The 25,344-nt window shown below is 45.3% G+C and overlaps 1 protein-coding gene across 11 annotated transcripts in view; it reads right to left on the bottom strand.

The window, feature by feature from the left end:
• AGAP1 (ArfGAP with GTPase domain, ankyrin repeat and PH domain 1) overlaps positions 1-25,344 on the bottom strand; it is a 306,975-nt gene that overhangs the window by 13,513 nt on the left and 268,118 nt on the right. For all 11 annotated transcript variants that reach the window (XM_041399539.1, XM_041399540.1, XM_041399541.1 and 8 more), the window contains one exon: positions 19,917-20,139. In XM_041399539.1, coding sequence (XP_041255473.1) covers positions 19,917-20,139 — 223 coding nt within the window. The remainder of the gene's footprint in view (positions 1-19,916; positions 20,140-25,344) is intronic.

The raw sequence follows: 25,344 nt of genomic DNA, 5'->3' as shown, positions 1-25,344 counted from the left end.
TCCTTCCCTCCTAATGGTCTTTGTGCAACTTGGGCTTGTGGCAAGTCAGGATGAGCCAAGGAGGCCCAAGCTGAGTGGCCAACACAAGGTGTCCAAGCTGTCCACTGCACAAGTGACCCCTTCCAGTTGCAGGAGCTCTGAGCCAGGATTTACGAGAGCAGCGATGGAGATTTCTTTGTAAAATCCAGACGCGGCACGACTTGAGTGAGTAACTCCTGAAAATTGGTAATTTCCTGGTGGTTAGCAGGAGAAGGCCCACCAATGGGGAAGCAGAGGCTGCTAATAAATTTATAGTGCGTTATATGCCAATTAGACCCCCTCAGCCCTTCAAGAGGCAGCACCACCAATCAGGTTATCATGCCACAAATGTACTCTTTAGGGCTGAGCTCATCACAAATCAATCCTGCATTTCAAGTGCAATTTTCATTAGCGTTACCCGGGACCGCACTGGTGAAACAATGCAGGCAGGTATTCTCCTTCTCCCCTCAGAGCACCCTTCCCTGATGCCTTGTGCTTAGCTATTTGCTCCTCCTCGTGCACAGCCACGTCTCAACTTCAAATGGTAAATAATCATTTTGAATACCACATTAATCCTGCGCCGAAGCAGATTTATTACACGCGTCACATGCGGGAGTTTCGCCGTCACTCGCAAGCCAGCCGTGAACCCCGTGCTTAAATTACATCCTTGTACCTGACCATGCACCATGCAAGGCTCTGTCAATACCAGCAATCAGCAGCTCCCTCAGCTTCTCACCCTGTGACATCCACAAGTGTCATTTGGGAATTCAGAGAAAGGAAAAATACACCAATAAATACTTTGTAAGGTTTAGCATCTGCTTTGAACCTCTAGTCAAAGCTTAAATTGCAGCTTTTCCTCTGTGCAAGCAACACTGCATTTTGGATGCTCTTCTTTGCTTCATTTTTGCTGAACAAGGCCAGAAACAGCGTTTAGTTTTAGCTTTGTAGGCTATGGCAGCACAGAGATGCCTCCTGCTCAGGAACACAGGGAACCTGAGTCACCAGGAACGCATTTTCCTTTTCTTTTGTTCTCAAGCCAGGTACAGACCTTGGAGAAGCACATGCAGAAACCTATCAGAGAATATCCTGAGCTGGAAGGGACCCACAAAGGTCATCAAGTCCAACCCCCTGACCCTGCATGGACACCCCAACAATTCCAGCCTGTGCATCCCTGAGCGTGACATCCAAATGTTCCTTGAGCGCTCCTGCAGGCCTAGGGCCATGACCAACCCAACCTGACCCAAGCCTAGGCAGGGTTACAAATGTAACATACATGTTGAGTGGACTTAAAGAACAAGGACCTCCTAATGCAAGAATTCCCAAAGCAAACTTCACTTCCCTGCTTCTCAGCCAGGCAAGGTCCCCTCAAGTCATGGCAGGACCAAATTTTACTTCCTAAACTGCCCCTGCCCGCAGTGATTCTAAATTTTTATGGAGTCTCTTCGCAAAAAACCCTCAGCGTAGGAAGAGCAGTGCCTGATGCCCCAAGCCTTGGGCTGTCACCTGCATCTTATTTCTACTTAACCTCTTAAATAACATTGGAATTCACTTTGTCCCCTGATGGGCGCTGTAATGAGAACCTCCTGTCAATCACGGCTCCATTAGCCGGGACAGACTTCCACTTCCTGAAACAATTTATTGGATTCCCAGCAGCGAATGAGCCTGGCTCCTTTTGAGCTGGGTTTTTTTGGGGAGCTATTCAGCGGGAGCGGGTGTCCCTTCTGTCCCTGCTGCGCGGGGCATTGTTCCCCCCGTGGCTCATGGAAACGGCTTCCTGAGCTGACCCACCTCTCCTTGTCCCGGCCAGGCCGAGTGTTTGCCAAAAACTTCTTTGGGCTGCTCAGTTCAGCGGCGCAACACAAAACCCACCAGATGTTTCCAGCCACTGGGGCAGGGGGAGAAGCCAATCCTGGTGTTAACCCCTTCCCAACAGAAGCCCGGAGAGCTGGAGCCCATGGTCCCCAGGGCAGAGGAGTAGGGACTCCGAGGTAGCTCCCTCTTCCTTAAAAAGCAGGATCTGCTCTCATTTAGCATGAAACTAAAGGCAATTTTGTTTTCCTCTTCCTCTCTCTTGGTTGCAACTCAAATTGCAGCTCAAAGAAAAAAATCTTACTAATAGAGGCTAAAACCACTTTGGTTGGAACATTATCTGGAGAATTTCCATTTCCCTAAGTGTGTGCAGTCCTTACGAGGTTCATTTGCAATGAGTCTATCTGTTTTGATGAGATAATAAAATGCATTTTATTTAAAAATATCTCCATTTCCACCCCCCCAAAGGAATTAAAATGGTCAGTTAATCTTTCTGATTCCAAAACAACCCACTGAGTAAATAAAAGAGGGCTCAAGATTATATAAACCAAGATTTTTTCCTATTCTAACACTGGTCTCGAAAACTAAAATACAGATGTACCTGAGCATTGGCTGCGTGCCTTTTTAGTATAAATCAGTTTAACTTTTAGCCTGGGAAAGGGAAAAAAAATAGCAACAAGATGATAGTTATCTCCAGCCTTCTGTGATTCTCGAGTCAATAGTAAATGGGGGGACTCGTTAGTGCCATAGTGATCCAATCAGGATGAAATTATGCAGTCATGTAAGAAATAATATCTATTAGGCTAATTTAATCAACGAATACTTTACAGATGAATTAGAATGCAGAATCCAATTATTTCAAACATTTGGACTGTCAGCCGCTGTGTTTTTGAAGCGGTGGAGGGGGAGAAAGGGAAGGCTTAAGGATCCTTTCAAGCCCAGGGTGGCTGGGCTGTGTTTGTAGCAGGAGAGCTGAAAACAGCAGAAAAACTGACAACCACAATCAGCACCTTCCCTGGCTCCTGGGGCACCTTCCTCTGGGATGCTGGCACGGACAGCTGGATCTGCTCTTTGCACCGGGTCACAATGACTGTCTCCAGTCTTGGTGATTCCCCTGGCCAGCCAGCCTTTAAAAGGAAGGTTTACACTCTAATGTCAAGGGGTCTTTTGTTACTGGGAAGGGAAGACGTGCCCCTGGTTGGTGCACAACACCCTGGTGCTGCCCAGCTCCATGGATTGCACTTGGTATTTATTCCCTTGGAAAACCAAGGTGATGCTTTATGGCACCATTCAAAGAGAAATGGGACAGACAGAACTACTACCAGAAGGAGAAAATGGTTTAAAACACCACTTGATTCAAAAAGGAGGGGACAAAATGGGGGGCTGTGAGTACACAAACCACGAGACTCATCTGCTCTGCTGATGCTCTGTCAAACCATGACAGGATCATGAAGCTTGCCAGAAAACCATCAGTGCTCCACCAAGGAGACTTAGGGATTGGCTTCTCACTGTAGAATAAAGGCACATCCCACCCTCTCTGTGGAGAATTTTCTCCCCACTCCACTGGATTTGCTGTTTCATAAAGAAACAAGAGCAGCCACCCTCTGTGTTTTGAAAATCAGAATGGCTTGGGGTGGAAGGGACCTTGAAGACCATCCCATTCCTACCCCTCTGCCATGGGCAGGGACACCTTCCACTATCCCAGGGTGCTCAGAGCCTCATGGAACATCTCACAGAGATGGTCTGATGATCCCATTTACCATCAGAGCAGTTATTTCAAGAGCTGAAGATGGCAAAGCTGCATGTTTTTGTGCTCAAGTCCACAGCACAAACAGACATTTCCCTCCCTCTCTCGTTATTAGTAGAAGTTACTTGTTTGTAAAGAGAAAACCAAGAAAGTGATACTTTAACCACGTGGAATATCTTTTACAAAGAGCTGAAAGAACTTCACAACGGAGCTTAAACTGAAAAAATCCATTTCACTCTCTGGGCTCCAGCATTTCTTTTGAGTAACTGAGTGATATCATGAAGAACAGAGCAAACCTGGTGCCTGCTGCAGAATATGGATGCCCCACCGCTCTGTAAGCTCTGCGTACGATTCCCAACGTACCTGTGATCCAAACATTTTTCTGCCCTGTCATCTGGAGCAGTAAATGGACTCTCTTGCTTATTTAAACATTTAATGCTCTTCTGATGCCCAAATTATGCCTGTTTCCCATGATGGATTAGCACAGAATACAGCAGTGACAATTTTCTGCAATCTGCGGAGTATCAAATTTTGATTACTTCAGGAGGAAAAAGTAAAGTTATAAGCAAACTGATTGATAAGGAGCAGAGGAATACTTCATGTGGTGGCTCATTGGGAGCCTTGATGAATGCCTGGCAGGACTGTGATGAGTCCCCACAGAAGACATGCAATAACTCTGAGGAGATTTAAGGTATTTATTGCTCAAATAAAACAAAACCAAGCGACATGAGTAGGTGAAGTAGCACCGGGTGATTACAATCTGCTGATCAAGACCAAGTGCAATTCCAATTTTTTTTGCACAGCAAAAAAAACAAACTAATTCTCCAGCTTGCCTACAGAACACTGATGGTTATTTTGGGAATTTTGGATGCTGGTTTTCTTCAATGAGGAATGGCGTTGTTTCAGTGCCAGGTCTTTATGGAGGATTATCATCCAGTTAATGCTGGCAGTTGTTCTACTTCTGGGTGTCAAGTTATTTAGCAGGTACCTTCTTAAGATAAAGTGATAATATCTATCTATCTATCTATCTATCTATCTATCTATCTATCATCTATCTATCCCATAAAGCTGTAATATATATAAAATATGTAAGGTGTGACTTGGTTTACTTGAAGGTTCTTCCCAACCTTACTGATTCTATGATTTTCTCTCTCTCTCTACATGCACAAATTCCCTGGCCCCCACTCCCTTCCAGCAGCAGCTTCACCAGCTGTGAGACTGAGGAATTCCCAAAGGAGCATCCCTAACACGGTACAGGCACTGCCTTCTGCTCCACAGCAAGGTGTAGAGAGAGCTCCTCTGAAGGGAAGAACTGCTCTCTCCTCAATCACAAATCTCCCTGGTCCAGGGCTTCCCCAGCAATGTTCCTGTCAACAATCTCCCTGTGCTGGCAGAGGCAGATGTGACCCCTTTGCTCTGGAACAGCTGCTGAGCTGTGTCTCTGGGAGAATCCCTAAAGCTCTCCCTGAGTGTGAAGGGACTTTGCACTAAAAGCATCTTCCCCAAAACAGTTCAGACCGAGGGAACCTTCTGAGAGAGACAAGGGAGGAAAAAAGCCACCAGAGAAGAGCATGATGCATTTGAATGGAGAGTTGGATCAGCAGCACCTTCTCCTTCAGAGAGGGGAGCTCACCTGAGCCCACAGCACTGTTCTGCTGTTAAAAAAGGCACTTGCAGTTAAGCTGTGAAAATAACAGATTTTTTTTTTTTTCTATTTTCAGTTTACTATTTCTGGGTGGGGTTGATGGATGTTTTGGACAGAAGAGGCTGAAAGGAGGCTTGTGAGCCAGGATGATTAAAACAGTTGTCTTGAGCTGAGTTTGTCTGTTGTGAAAAGAAGTGGGGGAGACTCCAACCAATCCATCAGCAATGCACCGCCAGCAGACGCAGGCACTGATCAGGCACGACAGCTTTGCAACAGGTTTGAAATGCAAGTGCAGTAAAACTAGCCTGCCTGTCTGTGTGTGTTTGGGAAAGCTGCCCAGGAGCTGAAGCATCCTGGAGATTTTCAGCTTTTCCAGCTCCAAGAGTCAGCATGGGAACACCAGTGGCTTTGGTGACACTCCAAGGAGGATAAAGAAGATCCTGTTGGTAAAAAAAAGGATGCTTGAAACTCCCAGTGTGAGAACATGGTGGATTTGGAGGATTCTTTGATGTGGTATTTAGGGACCAGGCAGTGCTGGGTCAAGGGTTGCACTTGATGACTTTGGAGGGCTTTCCCAACTTTACCCATTCCATAAATCCATGATATTTTCGACGCAAAGCACAACCCAAAGGCAGGGTGTGTGCATTCCCAGCTATCCAAACAGACCATGCCAGAGCAAAGACCAAGGACCTGCTGCTTTCCCTGCAAAATGCCTGGACTTTCCAGGGCCATCACATATCCCAGATCACTTGCCCTCTGCTGATAATGCTTAGGATGAGACTCCTAAGCTGTATCGACCCATTTTGTTTACTGTAAAATATTCTTCCACCCTGAAGGAAAAGGAATTAGTGATTATTCTGAGATCTAAACAATGTGACACTTAGCTGGGTATTTTGCACAGCTTTATAGTGGGAAAAAAATTGCTATTGTTGATGTGATCTGGCAATTAAAATGTTTTCCATCTGACAAACACCAGGCAGCTCCCACCAACAGTCAGAAGGAGCTCTGTACAATTCCTGAGCATTTGTTTTTTAGCTCCTGGATGAAACCAGAATGGATGGAGCACTGAGAACTGCTGGGTGAGACTCTGAATTGCATCTTGATGGGCATCTGATCCCAGTCCCTGTGAGCTGAGTGCCAGCAGTCCCAGCAATCCTGATGTTTGCTTACGGTCTGTCTTTTGGGAATGGCTTCCGAGGGATGCAACAACCTGGCAGCTACTTTCAATCCTGCCTGGATGCCTGGGAAAAAAGCTACAGCTCCCTCAGAGATCAAGTGGGCAGCAGCCCCTTCACAGGAACTGGTCTATGAGCTACCACCACATGTCTAATTAATGACCCTGCCGGTCGCAGCTGGAAGAGCTGAGCTGGGGGTGATTAATTAAATTAGCTGGCAGAGGAAATTACAGTGGAAAAGCCAAAGTTTGATTGCTCCATAATTAACCACAGTGCAAATAATATCTGCATCTATAACTTCCAGCAATGAGATCAGAAGCCAATTGAATTTGGCACTGATTGAAGCTGTAAATATCCTGTGGTGAAAAATGATAGGTTTGTTCTGAAGGGAAAACTTACAGAAATGGACATCCAGCGGATGCAGGAGGGGAGCAGGGGACAGGGAGGGAAGAGCACTGGAATTAGATCTTCATCTCAGCTGATTTCTGCAGTTTTCTGCAGTGCTAAGAGGACTCAAGGTGAAACAGGAAGAAATGTTTTAAACTTGGATTGCTGTGAGATTCCTTACCAGAGCTTTGGTGAATCTAGAAAGCAAAAGGCACTGAGATCACCCATCCCCTGCCTTGCTCCACAGCCTGTGGTGGGAATCACTGCTTTCCTTGGGAAAAGACTGCACAGCTGAAGAAATACCCAATCCAAACACCTCCTCGCTGTTCCTGCATCCTCCATCCCCCACTCCTGCTCTTAGGAGCACTTTGTTGAACTGCAAGATCCCATTTTTCCAAGGAGATCACCTCCAAATGCCTGCAAACCCCTCTATCCCCCTCTAAATCATTAACATTTCATTAACCCCCTTAAACATCTCCTGCTACTCACTGAAGGCTTGAAATTTTTCTTACCATTCTTCTCCAAAATTCTCTATTTTGGCAAGTTATGTACCCACCTCAATCCTGCATCATGTTGGATTACTGTGAGTCCCATCCCCCTTCCACTGCAGGTGAGCTCTGGCTTAAAGAAAGCTCAGATTTTTAAGTTGTGGTCTGAAATGCAACGCCTCAAATCCCAAAATGAACCAAGATTTTTTTTCCATGCTTCTCAAACTGCTGTCCAATGTACTTTCATAAAAACTGCATGATCCAGGAAATATTTAATTTTCATTTTTTTTAAAGCAGTGAAACCAATTTTCTTGAGTGTTGAGTAAAGTGCACTATATACACATACAAGACAGTATTTAATATTTTGTGTATTTTGTTCATATTTTTATACATTATATTGAATTTATCAAGGATATTATACATATACTTGATAAATTTTTGATAAATACAAAATATATGCTTGACCATATTATATTTACCTGATAATTATGTTTCTCCAAAGGGAATTCACTTTGTATGGACCAGAATCATCCCCTGAACCAAATTTGTGCCTTCTCCTGCTCCAGACCATAACACTCCTGTGGGTATTGGCACCTACTTGGCCATCAAACCCTCCTCACAGGGCACCCCAGTACAAAAAAACTTACAGTTCCACAAAAAAACAACAGCACAACATTTAATTGTGAACACACAAGTCCTGCATTTCTTTCTGAAAATGTGGGGAATCACAAAACCAGCTCATTTTTTATGTGCTTCATTACTCCTGGCTGACAACACAACTTTTTGGGGTGCCCTGAGAGCCTTCCCTGTAAGCTGGGTTGGTTCCTGCACGTCCCATTAGTGGTGTGGCTGTAAAAAATGCAAACCAAACCTCTCCCCCCAGGATGCCAAATGCACTTTGCTCTCACAAAACACCACATTTGATGGTGGAGGCTATCTTCCTGTTACTTCTGAGGCATCCCATGTTCTCCCCTGCCTCTTGTTCCACGTCTTAACACACACACTGGTATCAAACGAGCTGTGTGACTCCCCTAAAATGCAAATGTGGCAGCAAACACCAGCTAAAAATCAGCTTTGGATAAGTATTAATTTCAGGAGTCCCAAAACTTTGTCGGAAAAGCCATTCTCATCTCTCATTTCACTTGGAGCATTCCCACCATGCATCCTGCACATCCCTAAACCTTGTCTGCTCCTTCACACCTCCCAAACACCCCTTGTGAAACACACCACAACCTTAAAAAAAAAAAAATTAAAATGTTAGTGACTGATTTTTAACAAAAAAACCTCTGCATTTCAAAGGGTCTTTTGGCTGCTGAGTTTATCCAGCCTTCAAATAAATTTTGTGTGATGGTGTCCACAGCTGAAATCAGAGCTGGGAGCACCTACACCAACCCAAACTGGAGTTCCACCACTCAAAATTGCTACTGCAGCAGTATTTAAAATAATAACATTTATTTTAAACACTATTTAAAATAATAATATAGCTTTAAATAACAATATTTTAACTTTTCTCCTTGACCAGAAGGAGCTGGTTTTTATTTCCCACCTTTTTGCCTGAATGCAACAGGTGAACCCAAGCAAACTCAGGAATGGTCTGAGCTGTGGGAGGACAAAGCAGATCTGGTTTGAAAAGGCACACACAGGTCACTAGCAAAGGATCAGAGCTGCAAATTTTGGCTTCTTGAGATGAACAAGTAAAAAAGTCAACTTCTGAATATCATCTTTTCATAAGGCACCCTTCACTTTCAGCACACAGTGACAAAATCCTGCTCTTTCTCCTTGCAGAGGAGCCTCAGAAGCATTCCTGGGCTTGTGATTTAATCCTGTGTGCACCTCAGCTTCCCAAGCCTGGCTGGTGCTGCACAGACAAGTGAAAATACAATCAAAACATCCCTTTGGAAATTCTGACCCGGATGGAACCAGGCAAATGTAAATCTTTTGGAGGAAAAGCAAAGTTGGCAGGAAGATTTCTAGGCCATGACATAATCATCTGTGCAGCATGAAGGCTTTTTGAAGCTGGGCCCGTGCACACCTTTGAGGCTCACCAATTACCAAGACACGGCTTCTCCTCGCTCCCCAAATTCTCACACAAAAATTGCCTCAACCACAGGACTCTGCTCTGTCTGCACAATCTGCTTAATAGGCACAGGGAGGGATTTCATCTCCCTCGAATTCCTGCCTGCCACCCCTCACCTGTGCTCCCCTCAGCACTTTAATTACTCCAGAGCTGCTCTGGTTTCTTCTGCTCACTCACTTCTGCTGGGGCTTTGCTGCTGCCCCCCACTCCAGCACCCACACGTGGAAAAATGCAGCTGGAAGAGCGTTATCCCAGATGAACAGAGAATATTTGAGAGCTGTGGGGAACCTGCATTTGGGCTGCTGTATATATCAAGTTTCAGTCCAGTCAAAAGCCAGCACCATCTTTTCACTGCTGCCCTTTTCATTTAGTTATCTTACTGAAGTCTTATCTCCCCAGTCCCTTGCCATAGGCTACCAGCTTCCTGCAGAGCCAGAAACAAAGCTCAGTATTAAACAAAGGGGGGAAAAAAGGGAAAAAAGCACAAAAGAAAGTTGGTCACAGTTACTGCTAGGGAGCCCTGCGGGTTCTGTAGGCAGGACCAAAGCGAGGGGATGCTGCTGCCTCTGTGCCTCGTGTCACCGGCCAGCAAAGCCACCAGGAGCACAGAGAGGCACTGCCTGCCTTCAAAGCATCCCACCACTGCCTTCAGCCACGCTCTGCTGGCCCAGGAGCTGGAACAGATCCATCCAAATGGCTGAAAGAGGCAGAAAGCACAGGAGGAACACAACCACCATCACTGGTGACAACCGCCGAGAGCTCGTGTCACAACCTTCCATGGAAAAGAGAATCCTGGGGAGCACCTCCCACCCTCCCGTGCTCAGATTTAACCACAACCAGCTAATGTATCTCTTTAACAGCAGAAAATGCAGAAACAACAGAAGGAATTTACACAGCAAAGCTCCCCCAGCACAAACCAGGACCAAACTGGCTTTACAGCCACGCTCAGAAAGCAATTTGAATTCTGTTTGCTTCAACTGCCCGGGGGAGACCTCATGTGCAGAGAGGCAGATGTGACCTCAGGGCAGGAGGAATGAAAGGAACAGGTTAAAGTCAACTACACAGAAAAGCTGCAAACAAAAAGAAAATATTTTGCATAAGATTTCTTTCGAACAGAATAGGTATTTTTCAAGCTGCTGGGTGTTACCCTCAGTGCTTGACTCATAGTAGTTCCCAAAATAGCCCCAGATGAGCCTTTGGATCTGACCTGGGCACCTCATAATAGCTGATTCTTGGCACTGAGCATTTTTTAACTCAATGGCTTTACTATTATTACTTGTTTTTTATTAACATGGTTTTTATTATTACATGTTTCTTATCATTAAATGTTTTACTATTATTACAAGTTTCAGCCTTGCAAACAGCTCAATTTCCAGAACAAGGTTTTAACTCAATGGCTTTACTATTATTACTTGTTTTTTATTAACATGGTTTTTATTATTACATGTTTCTTATCATTAAATGTTTTACTATTACAAGTTTCAGACTTGCAAACAGCTGAATTTCCAGAACAAGCAAGTGTCCAATGCTTTTCCTTTAAGAAGTAACTGATGAATAACTGGTGAAAAAGCACCTTGGGAAGGCTGCCCAATGCTTTAGACAGCAAACTTCGTTTTCCAGTTCTTTTTATCTTGCCATTTTTGAGATAAAACTCCCCATATGTATTCCTCAGGTGCTGTGGAGTAGCCAATATGTGCATCCACACATGTGGTGTGCAATTTAATTCCAGTGTTAATGATACCAAGGAATTTTCTGAGGAAAAACTAACCCACAGTGGTTTCCATCTGACTCCTTTTCAGTGATCCTGGCCATCAGCCTGATGTAAGCCATGTTTCCCCATAAGTTATAAATTCACCATCCATTTTTTCCCCATCTGAAATTAAAATTTGGTTCTAATTAGCCTCTTTCATTCCTCTGTAGTAGTTTCACGCTGGCCCAAGCAGTTTCTAATAAACACAGTGATGGTTTTCTCTCTGCTAGTGAGCTCTGAGTTGACCTTTTCAAGTGGCTTTTGGCCAAGTACATGTGAAGTCCACTGAAAACACACTGGTCTCCAAATCTCTCTAGCTCTGGTAGGTGTTTGGGAGAGAACTAACACAAAAAGAGAAATAATCAGTCTGTATCTGAACAGAAAATTAAGTTCAAAGCAAAGATCCTTTGAGACTTTCAGGACAGGCACTCATCCACCCAGCAGATGGGTTCTTATTCCAGCAAACAAAAAACCACCCCAAAACAAACACAAACAAACAAACAAACTTTTTATATTGCTGATTATGAACTTACAGACACTATTTTCCCCAAAAAACCCCCCTTGTATGAGTCCTGAACTCAAATCCTAGATTTCTCTAAGTTTAACAGCTCATCAGCTTCTTTTTCTAGGGAATTTCAGCTTAACTTGGTACTTTTCAGCGTGGCACGCAAATCCACAAAGAAGAATAATCCAAATTTGTCAAGAATCTCACCAGAATAAAGGTACCTGAAACTGAGTGTTGCTCTAAGCCCTGTCCAGGCTGGTCTTAGACTTCCAGGGATTCAATGGAGTGGTACTGATGCTATTGAGATTGAAAAGAAGAACAGCACTGAGGCTCTTTAATAAATGCTTTCCTAACCTGCAGAAGGAGACAGCAGCACTTCCTTTTCAGGTTTCTCTTTCACCACCACCACCAAGGAGGAAAACAACAATTGTAATAATTATTGCAAACCAGGCTCCTGTTTACGGAAAGGCTGAGCTTTTATCAGAGGCAGCTTTGCACACAGGAAAGGTGCAGCTGAGCCAGGGAGCATTTCATCTAAAGCACTCATTAACTTGGACAAGCGGGGTCGAGGGTGTTGTGGTTGTTTTGTTTTGATTTTTAATCATCCAGGCATCTCCCAGGCTGCCGTACAGGCACCGGTGTTTCACCGCATCAGCTCCTGGGTGACAAGGGCTGCCAAGCAGCTGCAAGGACAATAAAACAGAATATTACTACTACTACCACCACTTTCATCTTTGGAGTATTGTATTTGAGCTTCCAAGGCCTCCAAAAGGCTGAAGTCCGACCAGCAGCCAACCAAGCTGATGTTCACTCACCTCACTTAGCTCTTCCTGTCAGATGCGTTTCCTGGAATCTACTGGTGAGTGACAATTTCATTTTTTTGTTCAAATTTCATTGCAAACCAGCCCAGTGTCGAAGCACATGAAGGGTTCACTGCTCCAGCTGTATCCCAGAGCTTACTGGCAGCAGTGAATCAAATCAGTCTCTTTATTTATGTCTGTGTTTGAGGACGCGATGCCGCCGTAACTAATAATTTATCCATTTTCCTCATTATCTCCATGAAATATCTGCTGTCCAAAACAGAGCTAATACAACTCCAGCTCGCTGGGAGTTGTGCTGCTCAGTGGAGTTCAGGAAGAGCAGGAGCGAGTTTTTACTGATCCCCAAGTCCAGGCTGGAAACCTTCAGCCAAACCTTAAGCCTAACCTGCGGTCCCCGAGCAGCTGTTGGGCCGGCAGCAGCCCAGCTGTCTAAACTTTATTGGCAGCAAATGTCATTCCTGCACACGAGCTGCCTGCCTGGGAGAGCCAAAGGCACATCTTGGGCTATCACATCCCATCACGTTCCCCGACGAGATGTGAAAACCGGAATGGGAAACGTCAACAGAGTCCGGCCGCGGCGAGGAGCGGGGCATGGCCGCTGACAAGCACAGCACGCCGTGACAGAGATGGGCTTGGAGTTGCAATTAGTGGCACTGTCATTTTCGGGCGCTCCTGCCAATTAATTAAGCCTGTCAAATGGAAAAACAGCGGCATTCACATGATAATTTATATCGGGAGAGACTGGCCCGGCTTTGCCGCTGCTGCCGCCAACAAAATCCCCTCCGAGCGCTTCAGAAAAAAAAAATTATAAAAAAAAAAAGTAAAAAGAAGCGGAAGGGGGGCGGAAAGGGGGGGGGGAGAAAGAAAGAAAGAAAGTTAAACTGTCCTTGTTATAATTGTTAACTCTGATCGCTCAAGTAGAAGACGGGCTGATTAAAACTCCAAACGAGCCCCCAGCTCGCTTAAATCTCAGAGTCCGGAATGATAGAATCAGAGGAGTTTATTCATACCATTAAGCCCCAGAGAACTTAATTGAAAGAAGAGCATAGCCTGGACCTTGACAAGCGGGAGGTCACAGTAATTGCTGCCGGACATATTTAACATTAAGATAATCAGGCCATTAATTACCCTTTGGATCATTAAATCAGCCAGTTGCAAAATGAAATTTCTGCCTCTATTACTCACTTGAGAGACCACAGGGGTGGCTTTTAATTTATCAGTGAGCTTGAGATACAAAGGACCAGGCTTGGGGAGGAAGGAAAAGGGGGAGAAAGGAGGGGGTTTGCTTCAGCAGAGGCAGGAATATCAATCCGCCATGCTTGGTGATCGTGGCAAATTAACTAGGTAAGATAACCTCAGCTTCTAAAGGCAGAAGCTGGGGGTATGTAAATAGATGAGGGCAGACAGGGAGATCAGAGCCTGCACACCACTTAGCAGGATAATAAAGGAAATCATCCTTGATTATCAGTGCTAATTTGGACACTGCCGGTAGCTTGTTATGCGTGTTCTGAGTAGCATTTAATTAATTCAATTGCTTGTTAATGAGGGAAGTGACATGTGGGGAGCAGATGCCACCCAACTGCAGATGGGTTCTGGTCAGCCCTTCACAATAAAATCTTTTTTTTTTTTTTCCCCTTTTTTTTTTTTTTTTTTTTTTTTTTAAGATTTATTTTTAAAAAGCCCCCTTCCCCCAGCCCTGGAACGGGAAAGGTGTCAGGCGTGGAGAAGAACTGAAAAGGCACAAAACACTGACCTCATCAGGCCAAGATCTGCCAGGGAGCCAGAGCTGATAATCACGGATGGAGAGGTACCTGTGCTCCCCCAGGCCCCGTTCATTCCCTGTGCCAGGAATTCGGGAGCAGCAGCACCACAAACTGCTGGCCAAAGGGAGTGAGGGCTGAGGGAGGCAACACGGCAGCCCTACAAGACCCAGGATCTGAAGTGCTCTGTTTCCCTGGGTTTCCCCTTTATCTGTGATGAAGGATTAATGATTTTTACCAAGAAAAGGATGAATGTTTTCATGGAAGGCACGGTGTGGTATTTTTCATCCAAGTCACTCCCAGTGACCAGCTCGGTGTCACGGCCGCTCTCCTTGGAGCAGCACAAGCCAGGCTTTGGTGCAAGACTGTAAAACTCAGCTCAGTGCAGTGCATCTGCAAAATGTTGTCCCTGACACCACTAAAGTGAGTTCATCAGTGAGCAAGGATCAAACTGGATCTTCCCTTGGAAGGAGAGAGCCAATTCCTGGCACTGCCGGCTCCCAGCTCAGCCAGTGTTGGATTTTCCCATAACCCTTGGTACCCAGAATAAACAGAGGCTGCTGAGCAAACAGACCTGAGCACCACTGCTGCTCCTGCTCCAGGCCCCTGTTAAAGAGCCTAAACTGTGCCTGGACTTCTGCACTCCACTCACCCCTCAATTCCAAACCAGAGTTTTAATGGAGTCGGACATTCCACCTGCTTGTGAACATTCTCAAGAAGGTGCTGGAATGGTGGAGCCCTATCTGTGTGTAGCCAATGCAGATATTTGGCATTGTCTGAGCAGCAGAACAAGAAGCGTGGCCGGGATGGTGCCTGCACATGAGCCTGCCTTCCCTCAGCTTGCCTGGCAAGTTCCAGCTGGTGGAGGTGGCACATCCATCCCAACACACCCAGGGAGACTGGGATGGAGCTCAGGGAAGGAGGGTGAGGGAGCAGATAAATAACCATCTCCTGGAGTGGGCAGAGGGATGGGGGCAGCTTGTCTCCTTTGGAAAAGGCCAACACCACCGTGGGAAGTCAACAGTAGCAAATGAGCCTGCAAACCAGAAACCAGCACGAGGACAAAGCAAAACAGGTGAGGTGCGTCCAGAAAAAGCTAAATATCTGGTAGGAGATGGACACACCAGTGCAATAGGCAAAGAATTCCCAAGCTGGCTTCCCCACATCTCCAACATTCCTCCACAGAGCTGCTCAGCCCCACAGGGCTCATCCAGAGCTGCAGCACTGCACAGCAGCGTTGTGAGAGTGTGCTTAAACAGTATCAATAGCAATTAGAGGGAAAATCCTGATCCCATCCCCAGCCCCAGTTAATTGTCCCAACATTGATTTACTCTAATTTGACTTCTCACTCCAAATTAAACCCGCATTACCCAAGGAGGGACTGCAGGCAAGCTTCCCCTGCTCGCCCCCTCCCCTCAGAGACAATAAATTTAATATTGAATACACTTGGAAAAAAAACCTGGCGGTTGTTGCAGGATCCATACCGAAAGATCTTTTTCCTTTTTTTGCTCTTTTTCTTTTTTTTTCTTCCTGGGAGTAATTAAAAGATGCTTTTCTTGACTAATGATCCCCCTGTTTAGGAATGGGAAGTCGATACTCCTTCAGCAGCAGTCAGCTTCAATTTGTCACAGGCCTCCCCGAGTTGGAGCGGCGTTCTCGGGGCTGCTGGTAATTGCTGGAACCAATTACCAGCTCTCCAGAGCTGACCTAATCAGGGACCCACAGACACCACAGCTCAGGGGCCAGCTGGTCCCTGCTCCCTTTCATACTCAAGTGTTTGCCTGAGCTTGGGTTTTCCACCATTTCTCCAACTTTCCGTGCTCAGCGGAGCTCCTGTTTATTCCTCCTTCCTCCCGAAATCCCAGAAACAGCCTCAGCTCTGCCTCGTGCCACCTCCTTGGGGAATCCCACCACACCTGTGCTCCCAAAGCCTTCCAGTTCAGTGCCAGAGACCATCCTGGCTGCTGCTTTTCACTTACAGGGGCACTGACTGACCTGGAGACCTGCCTGAAGAATTCCAGGATGGTTTGGCCTTAAAGCCCATCTCATCCCACCCCCTGCCATGGGACACTGTCCTCTAGACCAGGCTGCTTGCCTCTCCTGGAAAATATCAGTATCAGAGGATACAGCTGAGCAATATATCCCTGACCAGTGCAGGAGGGATGACGCCTTTGGCTGAAGAGCTCCCAGGCTTTGATTTTACACACCCTCCAATCTCAGAACCTTTCTGGCCTTCAAAGGAAGTGTCCAGGTTTATCTTTTCCTATGATTTGCTTGGATGAAGAATTTGAAGTACATTTGAGCAGGTAAGGAAAGGACAGCAGTATTTCACGTGGTTTAATCACAGAATCTCCTGAGCTGGAAGGGACCCACAGGGATCATTGATCCAAGCCCTGGCCCTGCACAGACAGCCCAACAATCCCACCCTGTGCACCCCTGAGAGCATTGTCCAAATGTTCCTTGGGCTCTGGCAGCCTGGGGCTGTGCCCTTTCCCTGGGGGAGCCTGGGAAGTGCCAGCACTCTCTGGGGGAAGAACCTTTTCCTGATATCCCACCTGACCCTGCCCTGACACAGCTCCAGCCACTCCCTCAGGTGCTGTCCCTGTCACAGAGAGCAGAGATTGGAGCTGTCCCTCATGAGGAAGGTGCAGGCCATGATAAGGTCTTGAATTTGGTATCTTATTTCTGAGTGTGCAAAATTACTAAAGGGAAGCTGTACTCACAGCTCTGTTTCCAGAAATAATGGTGACATTTTCCTGGGTAAGATTCCTTAATTATGCCATGACCTAGAGTAGCCATTTGGCAATTCCTCCTGTCAGAAACCATCTCCATGAATCCCTCCTGCCTTTCCCCTACTCCACAGAAACACAGAGGATGCCACAGCAAGCACACAGTGATCAGTGCCAACCTCTCCCAGGCTGAAGAGACTGCTTTGAAAGGCACATCAAGACTTTCAGGTTCCTCTTAGTCCAGCCTGTGAACACTCCTTCAGCCTCCCAGCACAACAATTCAGTATTTGTTGAGCAGCTCATTACTTTTTTTTTGGTGTCCCTAGAAATGTGTGGGTTTCCACTGATGGCTTCATCCCCAACAGAAAGACACAACATGAAAAGGTAAAAGCCACCTGATGCCCTCTAAAAGTGTCTATTGAGAGCCTGTCACAGAATGAGATTCCCAGAATGGTTTGGGTTGGAAGGGACCTTCAGGACCATCCAGTTTCATCCTTGCCATGGGCAGGGACACCTCCCGCTAGCCCAGGGTGCTCCAAGCCCCATCCAACCTGGCCTTGGTCACTTGCAGGGATCCAGGGGCAGCCCCAGCTGCTCTGGGCAGTGCCAGCCCCCCCCCGCCCCCCCAGGGAACAATTCCTTCCCAATATCCCATCCATCCCTGCCCTCTGACAGTGGAAGCCATTCCCTGTGTCCTGTCTCTCCATTCTTTCTCCTAAGTCCCTCTTAGGCTCTCCTGGAGTTGCCTCTTCCCCCTTCAGTCCCTCCACAACAACAAAAGGAAGGTTTGTTTAACCCTCCTTTTGGGGCCATTTCAGCTGCTTCCAATAGAATTCCTCATGCAAAACTCCAAGCAGCAGTGAGAACATGGGAAGCAGAGCCCCTACCTGAAGAACTTGAATTTATTTTCTCCCCACAGCTTGGACAGAAGGATTGTGATGCTGGCAGAGACCAAAGAGAAGCACAAAAGCAGGCACTCACTTGGAAAAAGCAGAAGTCTCTGGTATTTATGTAAAAAATTGCATTTCAGTTCCTGCTGCAAACAGCAGAGGAATGGGAGCAGCAAAGCAAGACTGCAATTGCTTTGTGGGAATATTTCCACATCATCCTAATTCTGCTTTTCCTAGCACCTCTTCTATCACATAAGCATGAACCTGGACACAGAGCTAGAAAATCCTATCTATAAAATAAATCTTTTTGTCCAAAAACGTTGCAGTGCAGGAGAGAAAGGGCAGTGATACCAGTAACAATCAGAATATAACCATATAACCATGTCAGAATATAACCATGAAGATGCACAGAAACAAAGTGGCAGAATTAAAATAAGCCCTGTGTATGAAACACTAAGAGAAAAAAAGTTGCTTTTCTAGAAGTAAAATTCAAACCTGAGTGAATTATTAATTGAAATGGATGGTGCTCTTTTCATCACAGTCACATGGATTTTAGATTTTTCATGATGATTATTATATGACTACTGAAATAATGTGATTTTTCCTTTTTTTAAAAAATAGAATTCCAATTGAGTGCATGCATTTTCCTTTCAGCTGTTTAGAACTACTCACCTCAGCAGTAAGGAGCAACATATATTTGTGAGGTGCAAGAATATAAAATCTCTGTGTTGAAGCAATAGCAATGACTGAAAGTTCATTTCCATCTACTTGATGAAATCATTGTGCCCAAAAATACACAAGTCTAGAGCAGACATCCCATTTCTGCCTGAACAAAACCTCTCTTTGGGGCTCCCTGAGCACTTTTAGATGCACAGCCATTCATCTAAGTAGCCTGATTAATGCCGTGCCTTCATTCTCGAAGACGAACCAAAGGTGGCACCACAAATTCATTTTTCAGGGCTAACGAAATAATGCAATAAGGAACAGTTGACTTTATTACACACAACAGCACAAACCCAGCCCTCTGCTGCAGGAGCTGGCCCAGGCATGGTGATCCTTCCGCCTGATCCAAAACTGGAAAAAGTATTCTCAAAACGTCTGTCTCTGACACTGATCAGATTAATTCAGCATAAAACCCCCCAGGTTTTGGGTAGGACAGCACATCACAGGAAGATTTTCACTGTGTGGAGCTACGAGAGGCAGGTAAAAAGCTGTTCTCAAAGGAGATACCTCCCAGCAGCTCATGGTTTCACATAAATCACACACAAAAAAAGTAATCAAGTCCATGGCGAACAGGACTTTGAACACCCCTGAGCAGAACCAAAGACCTGACAGCCAGGTACAAGAAACTCTGAAGGGAGATTGTTAATGACAAACTGACAGTCCGAGAGGCAGGAGCTTGGTGGCCCACTGAGACAAAGGAGCACATGACAGGATAATTTGGATGGAGGAAGAAGCAGGTGGGAGGTTTCCATCTCCCACTGAACAGAAAACTGCAGAGCTGCTGAGGAAACCTTCACAAGAGCGAGAAAGCAACGAGGTCACTCAACTTCTGCCACCTCCCACTTTGACACATGTTCTTCCTGGGGTTATAAACAATGTGAGGTTATAATCGTGATTTTCCCACAAGGCAGAACTCCAAAGTGGCGGTGGCGTCACACGCCGGGCGAGGCATGGTGTGGTCGTGTTCAAGGGTCCCAGGACGAGGGAAGAGATGATAATCTTGACTCCATGTTTCAGAAGGCTATTTTATTATATTATGATATTATATTATATTAAAACGCTATACTAAAACTATACTAAAAAGAACAGAGAGAAAGGATCCTTCAGAAAGCTAGAAAGGAATGGAATGGAAAGGAATGAGTAATAAAAACCCGTGACTCTCAGAGAGTCCACCCAGCTGGACCATGGTTGGTCATTAGAGTAGAAACAACACACATGGACCAATCACAGATGCACCTGTTGGTAAACAATGTCCAGACCACATTCCACAGCCATCAGGTAGTTAATTGTTTACATTTCTTTTCTGAGGCTTCTCAGCTAGAATAGGAGAACAATCCCAGCAAAGGATTTCCAGAAAGTATCACAGTGACAGCGCGGCGAGTGCAAACCCACCTGGCGGAGTCTGGGGAAGGCTTCACGTGGCCTTGGCTGTTCTCCTCCCACACACTGTTGGCCAGCTCGTTGCCAATGGCTGACATGACCTTGATGAGCTCGATGGGCCAGTCATCCAGGTCCAGGGAGCGCACCCGGGACAGGTGCGTGCCGAGGTTGCGGTGGATACCTGAGCATTCGATGCAGATGAGGGCTCCCAGGTTGAGGCTGGCCCAGTCGGGGTCTGCAGGACAAGGGACACTGCAGTTAGGACAAGGGAACACCCTACGGAACTTCCCAGCTGGTGTTTGTGCATGAAGGTTTTGGCTCTGGGGGTGTCTTGCCCTAAAGAGCAGCTGGGAGGTCTTCCAGGGTCAGTGGAGATGCCAGCCCTTCAAGGAGTACAGAAAAACAAAATGTGGTGTGTCAAAAGATGTTCCACTCCACCTCCAGTCAAAAAACCCCAATGAATTAGAGGGAAAAGAAGAAACAAAGGCAATATAAGCAGAGTAATGGATAAAGGATGGTGAAGCAGTGAAGAAAGACCCTCCCTGGGAACCCAGAGCTGCTTGTAGTCAGCTGAAGGGGTAAAAGGAGAAAAAACCAGAGCCTAGAAACAATTATCTCATGCTAACTTCATCAGCTCCCTCAACAACCAAGCATACCAGCAGCTACCTGTGGCTCTTCCATCTGACTCTTCTTCCATCTCCAGCATCAGGGAGATGAACACCAAGGTGGGAATGTCCCCCCTGGAACAGCCTCTCTTCCAGGGCATGAGCCAGAAGGATTGCACCCACCCAAACCAACCCCACAAAGGGTGACACTGGGACAAACCTGACACCAGATGGGAAATTCCATTTCTCAACATGGTTCAAAGCTCTTTTGCCACTGTTCTGTGTAATTAAAATCTAGATTTGTATGGATTGCCTTCTCTCCAACAAACATTCACCTTAACAAATGCAAACGAAAAAATACGAGAGGAATTTTGGTTGCTTTTTTCTAACCCCCTGTTGTCAGATCTTTTTTTCATGCCTCACTCTGTGCATCCCAAAGAACTACCCCAAATGCCAAGCAGGAAAATGGGGATTAATTAAGAAGGCAGGCAATTCTTGTTCCTATCTAAACAAAATTTGGAGCTGACAGAAAATGAATTTCCAGTGTTTCCTTCTGTTGTAAAAAATTCATCCAAAGACTCGTCTCGACTTTGTGTAACCCACAACTGAAAAGCTATTTCTGGCAGCCAAAATATGTGTAAACAAAACATTTTCTAGTTCTTTCCCGTGTCATGTTTGGACAAAAAATAGGAAAGGAAAGCTCATAATTTTAATTGTGAAGTCCCACATTTCACTGAAGGCATTGACTGACATTTTTCAACCAGTCCACTGAAATCTAAAAATGCAACCAAGAAGAAAAATCCCTCATCCCATTCCACTTGAGCAGAAAAGCACACCTTTTGTTTAAAAGTTCCTGTGCATACCAAGTCCTATATTATACATAATTTAATATCCACAATATAGATATACAGCATTTCAGATCTCCAAAAAATCAGGTGAGACAAAACTCCTGCCATGCTTTCCAAGCTTTTTGTACAACAACTACAAAACTCCTTCAATTCCATAATTTTTCAGATACCTCCACTGTTATGCCAGTGGGGGAACCAGTGGTGTATCTGAAACACACTAAAAGCCTCCTAAAATCTCTATTTGTTAGTATAAATTTGAACACAGCAAGTAATAGTTTGAAATTTGCAAACTGTGACTGGGATGAAACCCCTGACCTGCAAAGGCCAGGGTTATCCTCACAAAAATCCAAAGTGCAATGAGCTCTAAGAGGCATGAACTCAGAATGAAGCAGGAGAATGGAATACCAACTTACATTATTCCAATTATTCTGACAGAACTGGAGTTAAGGGCCTGATCTCCCTCCCAAACACCTCTCTACTTGAAGCACATGTAGAGCATTTTGTACTGAAAAAATTCTATAAATATCCTCCTGCTTCAGAGCATCATTCAGAGAATGGTTTGGGTTGGAAGAACCTCTCAGTTGCCAGCATTGCTAGAACTGAAGGAGTCCCCCAAAAGAACAACCAGGAAGTTCCATGAAATTTTAGCATGACATTATATTCAATTTCAACAATCTGACACCACACAGCTGGGTGGGAAAGTGGCAAACGTGGCAAGGCAAGGGCTGGGCTTGTTACAGAAATGGAAAATGCTATCACCAATTCACACCACAAATGGTTGGAAAGCTGTAACTATTCAAGGTTGGGTTTGTTTGTTTTTTTTTTTACTTTAAAGATGATACAAACCCAGCTCCCTTTTCCTGCTGATGGTGATAGCAATTCTGAATTGGGGGATCTCATGAGCACGTGGCAGGTGTGGGCATCAAGGTTTGACAGCAAAAGGAAGAAAAAGCCAACTCAGTGCAGCTAGAGGTGCTTTACTTAAAATTGGTCAAACAAAAAATGAGCTTTTTTGCACCACTGAATATACCCAGATTACAATTTTCAGCTGTTCATAGCCTCAAAAATGTTCAGCTCACTCCTTCCCTGAAAAACTCTTCCCCACTCTGACTCTCACCTCAATCAGCTTCACCATTTGGAGGTGAACACTCTCTTAGGAGAATAACCTCTCCCCACTGTCTCCTTCATCCCTTTGGATCCAAGGAGGCTGATGAAAGGCTGAACCCTCCTGAGGTCAGCAGCTGTGAGATATCCCTGGGCTGAGCAGAAGGAATTGCTGGAAGGAGGAGCAGAAGAGCCAGGGAAAGAAGAAGCAGGGGTGAAGGTATCTCGAGTTGCTGCAGAAGGGGGAGAAAAGTTTGCAACTCTCCTATTCTTTTTTATTTTCCTATTCTGCACGAAAAACTGAATTTTGTGATGGGTAGGACAAGATTGTCCAAATTATTATCTCAGTGTCTGGCTTTCAAATACAAAATACACTGGAGTATGTGATCAGATTCCTGAGATGAAAAACACATTTTGAGAATCCATGTTTTCAAACCCTCCCTATTTCCTTCTACAACAGCAAAGATCTGATGTCCCATGTTCTCCAGGTATCTTGAAAGAGGTGACTGATATTTATCCTCTGCTGAGCCAAAAGCCAGAAATTCAGCTGGGTTTACCTGAATTATTGGATCACCTTGGGTGGCTTTTCCAGACAGAGTCAGCACCGGGACTCTGCTGCTTTGGGAAAAGGTAACATCAATTTCCTTTTCAAACTTGAAACCAGATCCTGGGCACAAACTCCAGCTCCTAAAGAGCACTTTGCCTCTTCTCTGGCTCTGGGATGGGAATGTCAGCAGGAGAATATTGAATAACTTTAGCTGGAGGCTGCCAAAGGCCGGGATGCTGGAGGCACACAGCTACTGGATTAACATCCAACGAGGCAGAATTCCCTGGTGAAACAAAGTGCTGCATCAAGTGCTCAAAAGGCAAAGAGCTCCAGAAAGAGGGAGAATGAGACTTCTGAAGTGGAAGATTGATGGCTCCTGAATAGAGCTGAGGGATGGCAACATCTCACACTCCTGTGCTCCCAAACATCTGGCTCTGTGGAGATGCAAACAGCGTGAGACTTCCACGGAGTGCTGGGGTTTGTGATGTTAAGTGCTCTGGGGGTAGGGACCTGCCCAGGCAAGGCAGCAAGGGAGGCAAGGGAATAAAGCAAAACCCTGCAGAAAAAGCAGCAGGCTGAGGTTCGCCTCCTCTGTGTGTGTGTGTTTACATTTTAGAATCCACGGCTTTGGAAATATCTCACATTTTTCCAAAGGAATGACAGTGGCCTTAAAATCAGGAAGGTCAAACAGCACGAGGAGTCAAAGAGGGTATAAATAATCTGTGAGAATACAAACAAGTCCAGCTGAGATCCCAAAATCATCCCCCCATAAAAGCCACAAGACAGAGTGTTGACAAAAGGGGCTGTGCCACTCTGCCCTCTCCCAGCAATGAGCTCCAGGCACATCCAGGCTGCTAGCACCAGGCACAGGGGCCAGCTCGACCATGAGCAACCTGGCTGAAAAGCAGATTGGGTGGGGGGGGCAGGAAAAACCCAAAAAATATTAAAAAAAGAGTGCTGCTTTCTTGCACAAGCATTTTCCTGATGAAGCATCCATCCTGGCTGCATAAATCCTGAGATATGTGCATGGCTGGGGAGAGAAACTGTCCTTGGGGACAGTCTGGGTAGAGCTGAGGTGGATCAGAAGGATGTTGTGGAAGTTGTCTGCACTGAAGGGATTGCATCTTATGGCTATATAATATAAACTCCCATAAATATATATAAAAATATAATTGTATATTTTATAAATAAGTATCTAATTAGCAAGACTAGGAGTGTGGAATCTGGGTAGGCTGAGGTGGATCAGAAGGATGTTGTGGAAGTTGTCTGCACTGAAGGGACTGCATCTTATGGATGTATAATATAACCTCCCATATATATATATATAAATATAATATATTTGTATATTTTATAAATAAATATCTAGTTATCAAGGCTGGGAAAATGCCACCCACAGTGGAGCAGGACTCAGCACCACTCCCACTATGTGCTGCTTGGAGGCAGCAGTGAGTAATTCAAATGGCCTAAATATCCATGGAGGTCACTCCCAGACCCCCTCCTCATCCACAGCACACACCCTTCCTGCCTTCCTCCTGAGCTGCATCAAAGCTTTGGGGGAAATCTCAATGACTGCCAGGTCACTATGAAAGCACACCAATAAGTAAGACTTGCTTTGGGCTCCAGGTGCTAAAATACCACTCAAACCAAGCTCTTCCCTGGTTTAGCAGGTGCTGGATCACTCAGAGTGAAAGCAGAGACCAAATTATTGGTGCAAAAGCACCTGCACTTGTGTACAAATGTTCTTTTTACACTGGGGGGTCAGAATGGCTTAGACCAGGAGTCGGAATCCCAAGCAGCCAATCTTTAAAAATAAAAGTCACACCTGAAGAAAGTAAGTGAATATTTTTCCATTTTAAGCATGTGTAAAAATCGCAAGGAAAGTTCTGACTTCCAAATATCAAAGAAATAAAAATGCACAAGTTCTCAGTCCTTTAGCTCCTACAACTAATTGCTTTAGAGCAAGAGAACTTCCTTTCTGTGGCTTTGTTGCAAACCCCTGGAACTAAAGAGCACCAGAATAATGGCCTCAGTCGGGGTTAGTGAGGTGAAGCACAGCTCAAAGTATTCCTGAGAACACTCTTCTGAACACTGAGCATATGTTTCAAAAAATAAAAAAAAAAAGGGGAAAGAAACACAAAGGGGAAGAAAAAAAATAATCCAAAATCAGTTTTCTAGTATCCAGACATAATGAGCAATGACTTTGGTTTCTTCTGACAAGCAAGCCTGAAAAACCAAACCAAAAAGCCAGCAATCAAGCTCTACCTCTTTGAAAATAGTACCACGGCACGTGTGCCCTCACCATGCAAAACAGGAGGGAAATGGAAGGGAGTGATGTC

The sequence above is a fragment of the Onychostruthus taczanowskii genome, unplaced genomic scaffold, assembly GCF_017590055.1.
Source record: "Onychostruthus taczanowskii isolate IOZ18803 unplaced genomic scaffold, ASM1759005v1 scaffold164, whole genome shotgun sequence".
Taxonomy (NCBI): domain Eukaryota; kingdom Metazoa; phylum Chordata; class Aves; order Passeriformes; family Passeridae; genus Onychostruthus; species Onychostruthus taczanowskii.
This window is presented reverse-complemented; position numbering and strand designations above follow the sequence as displayed.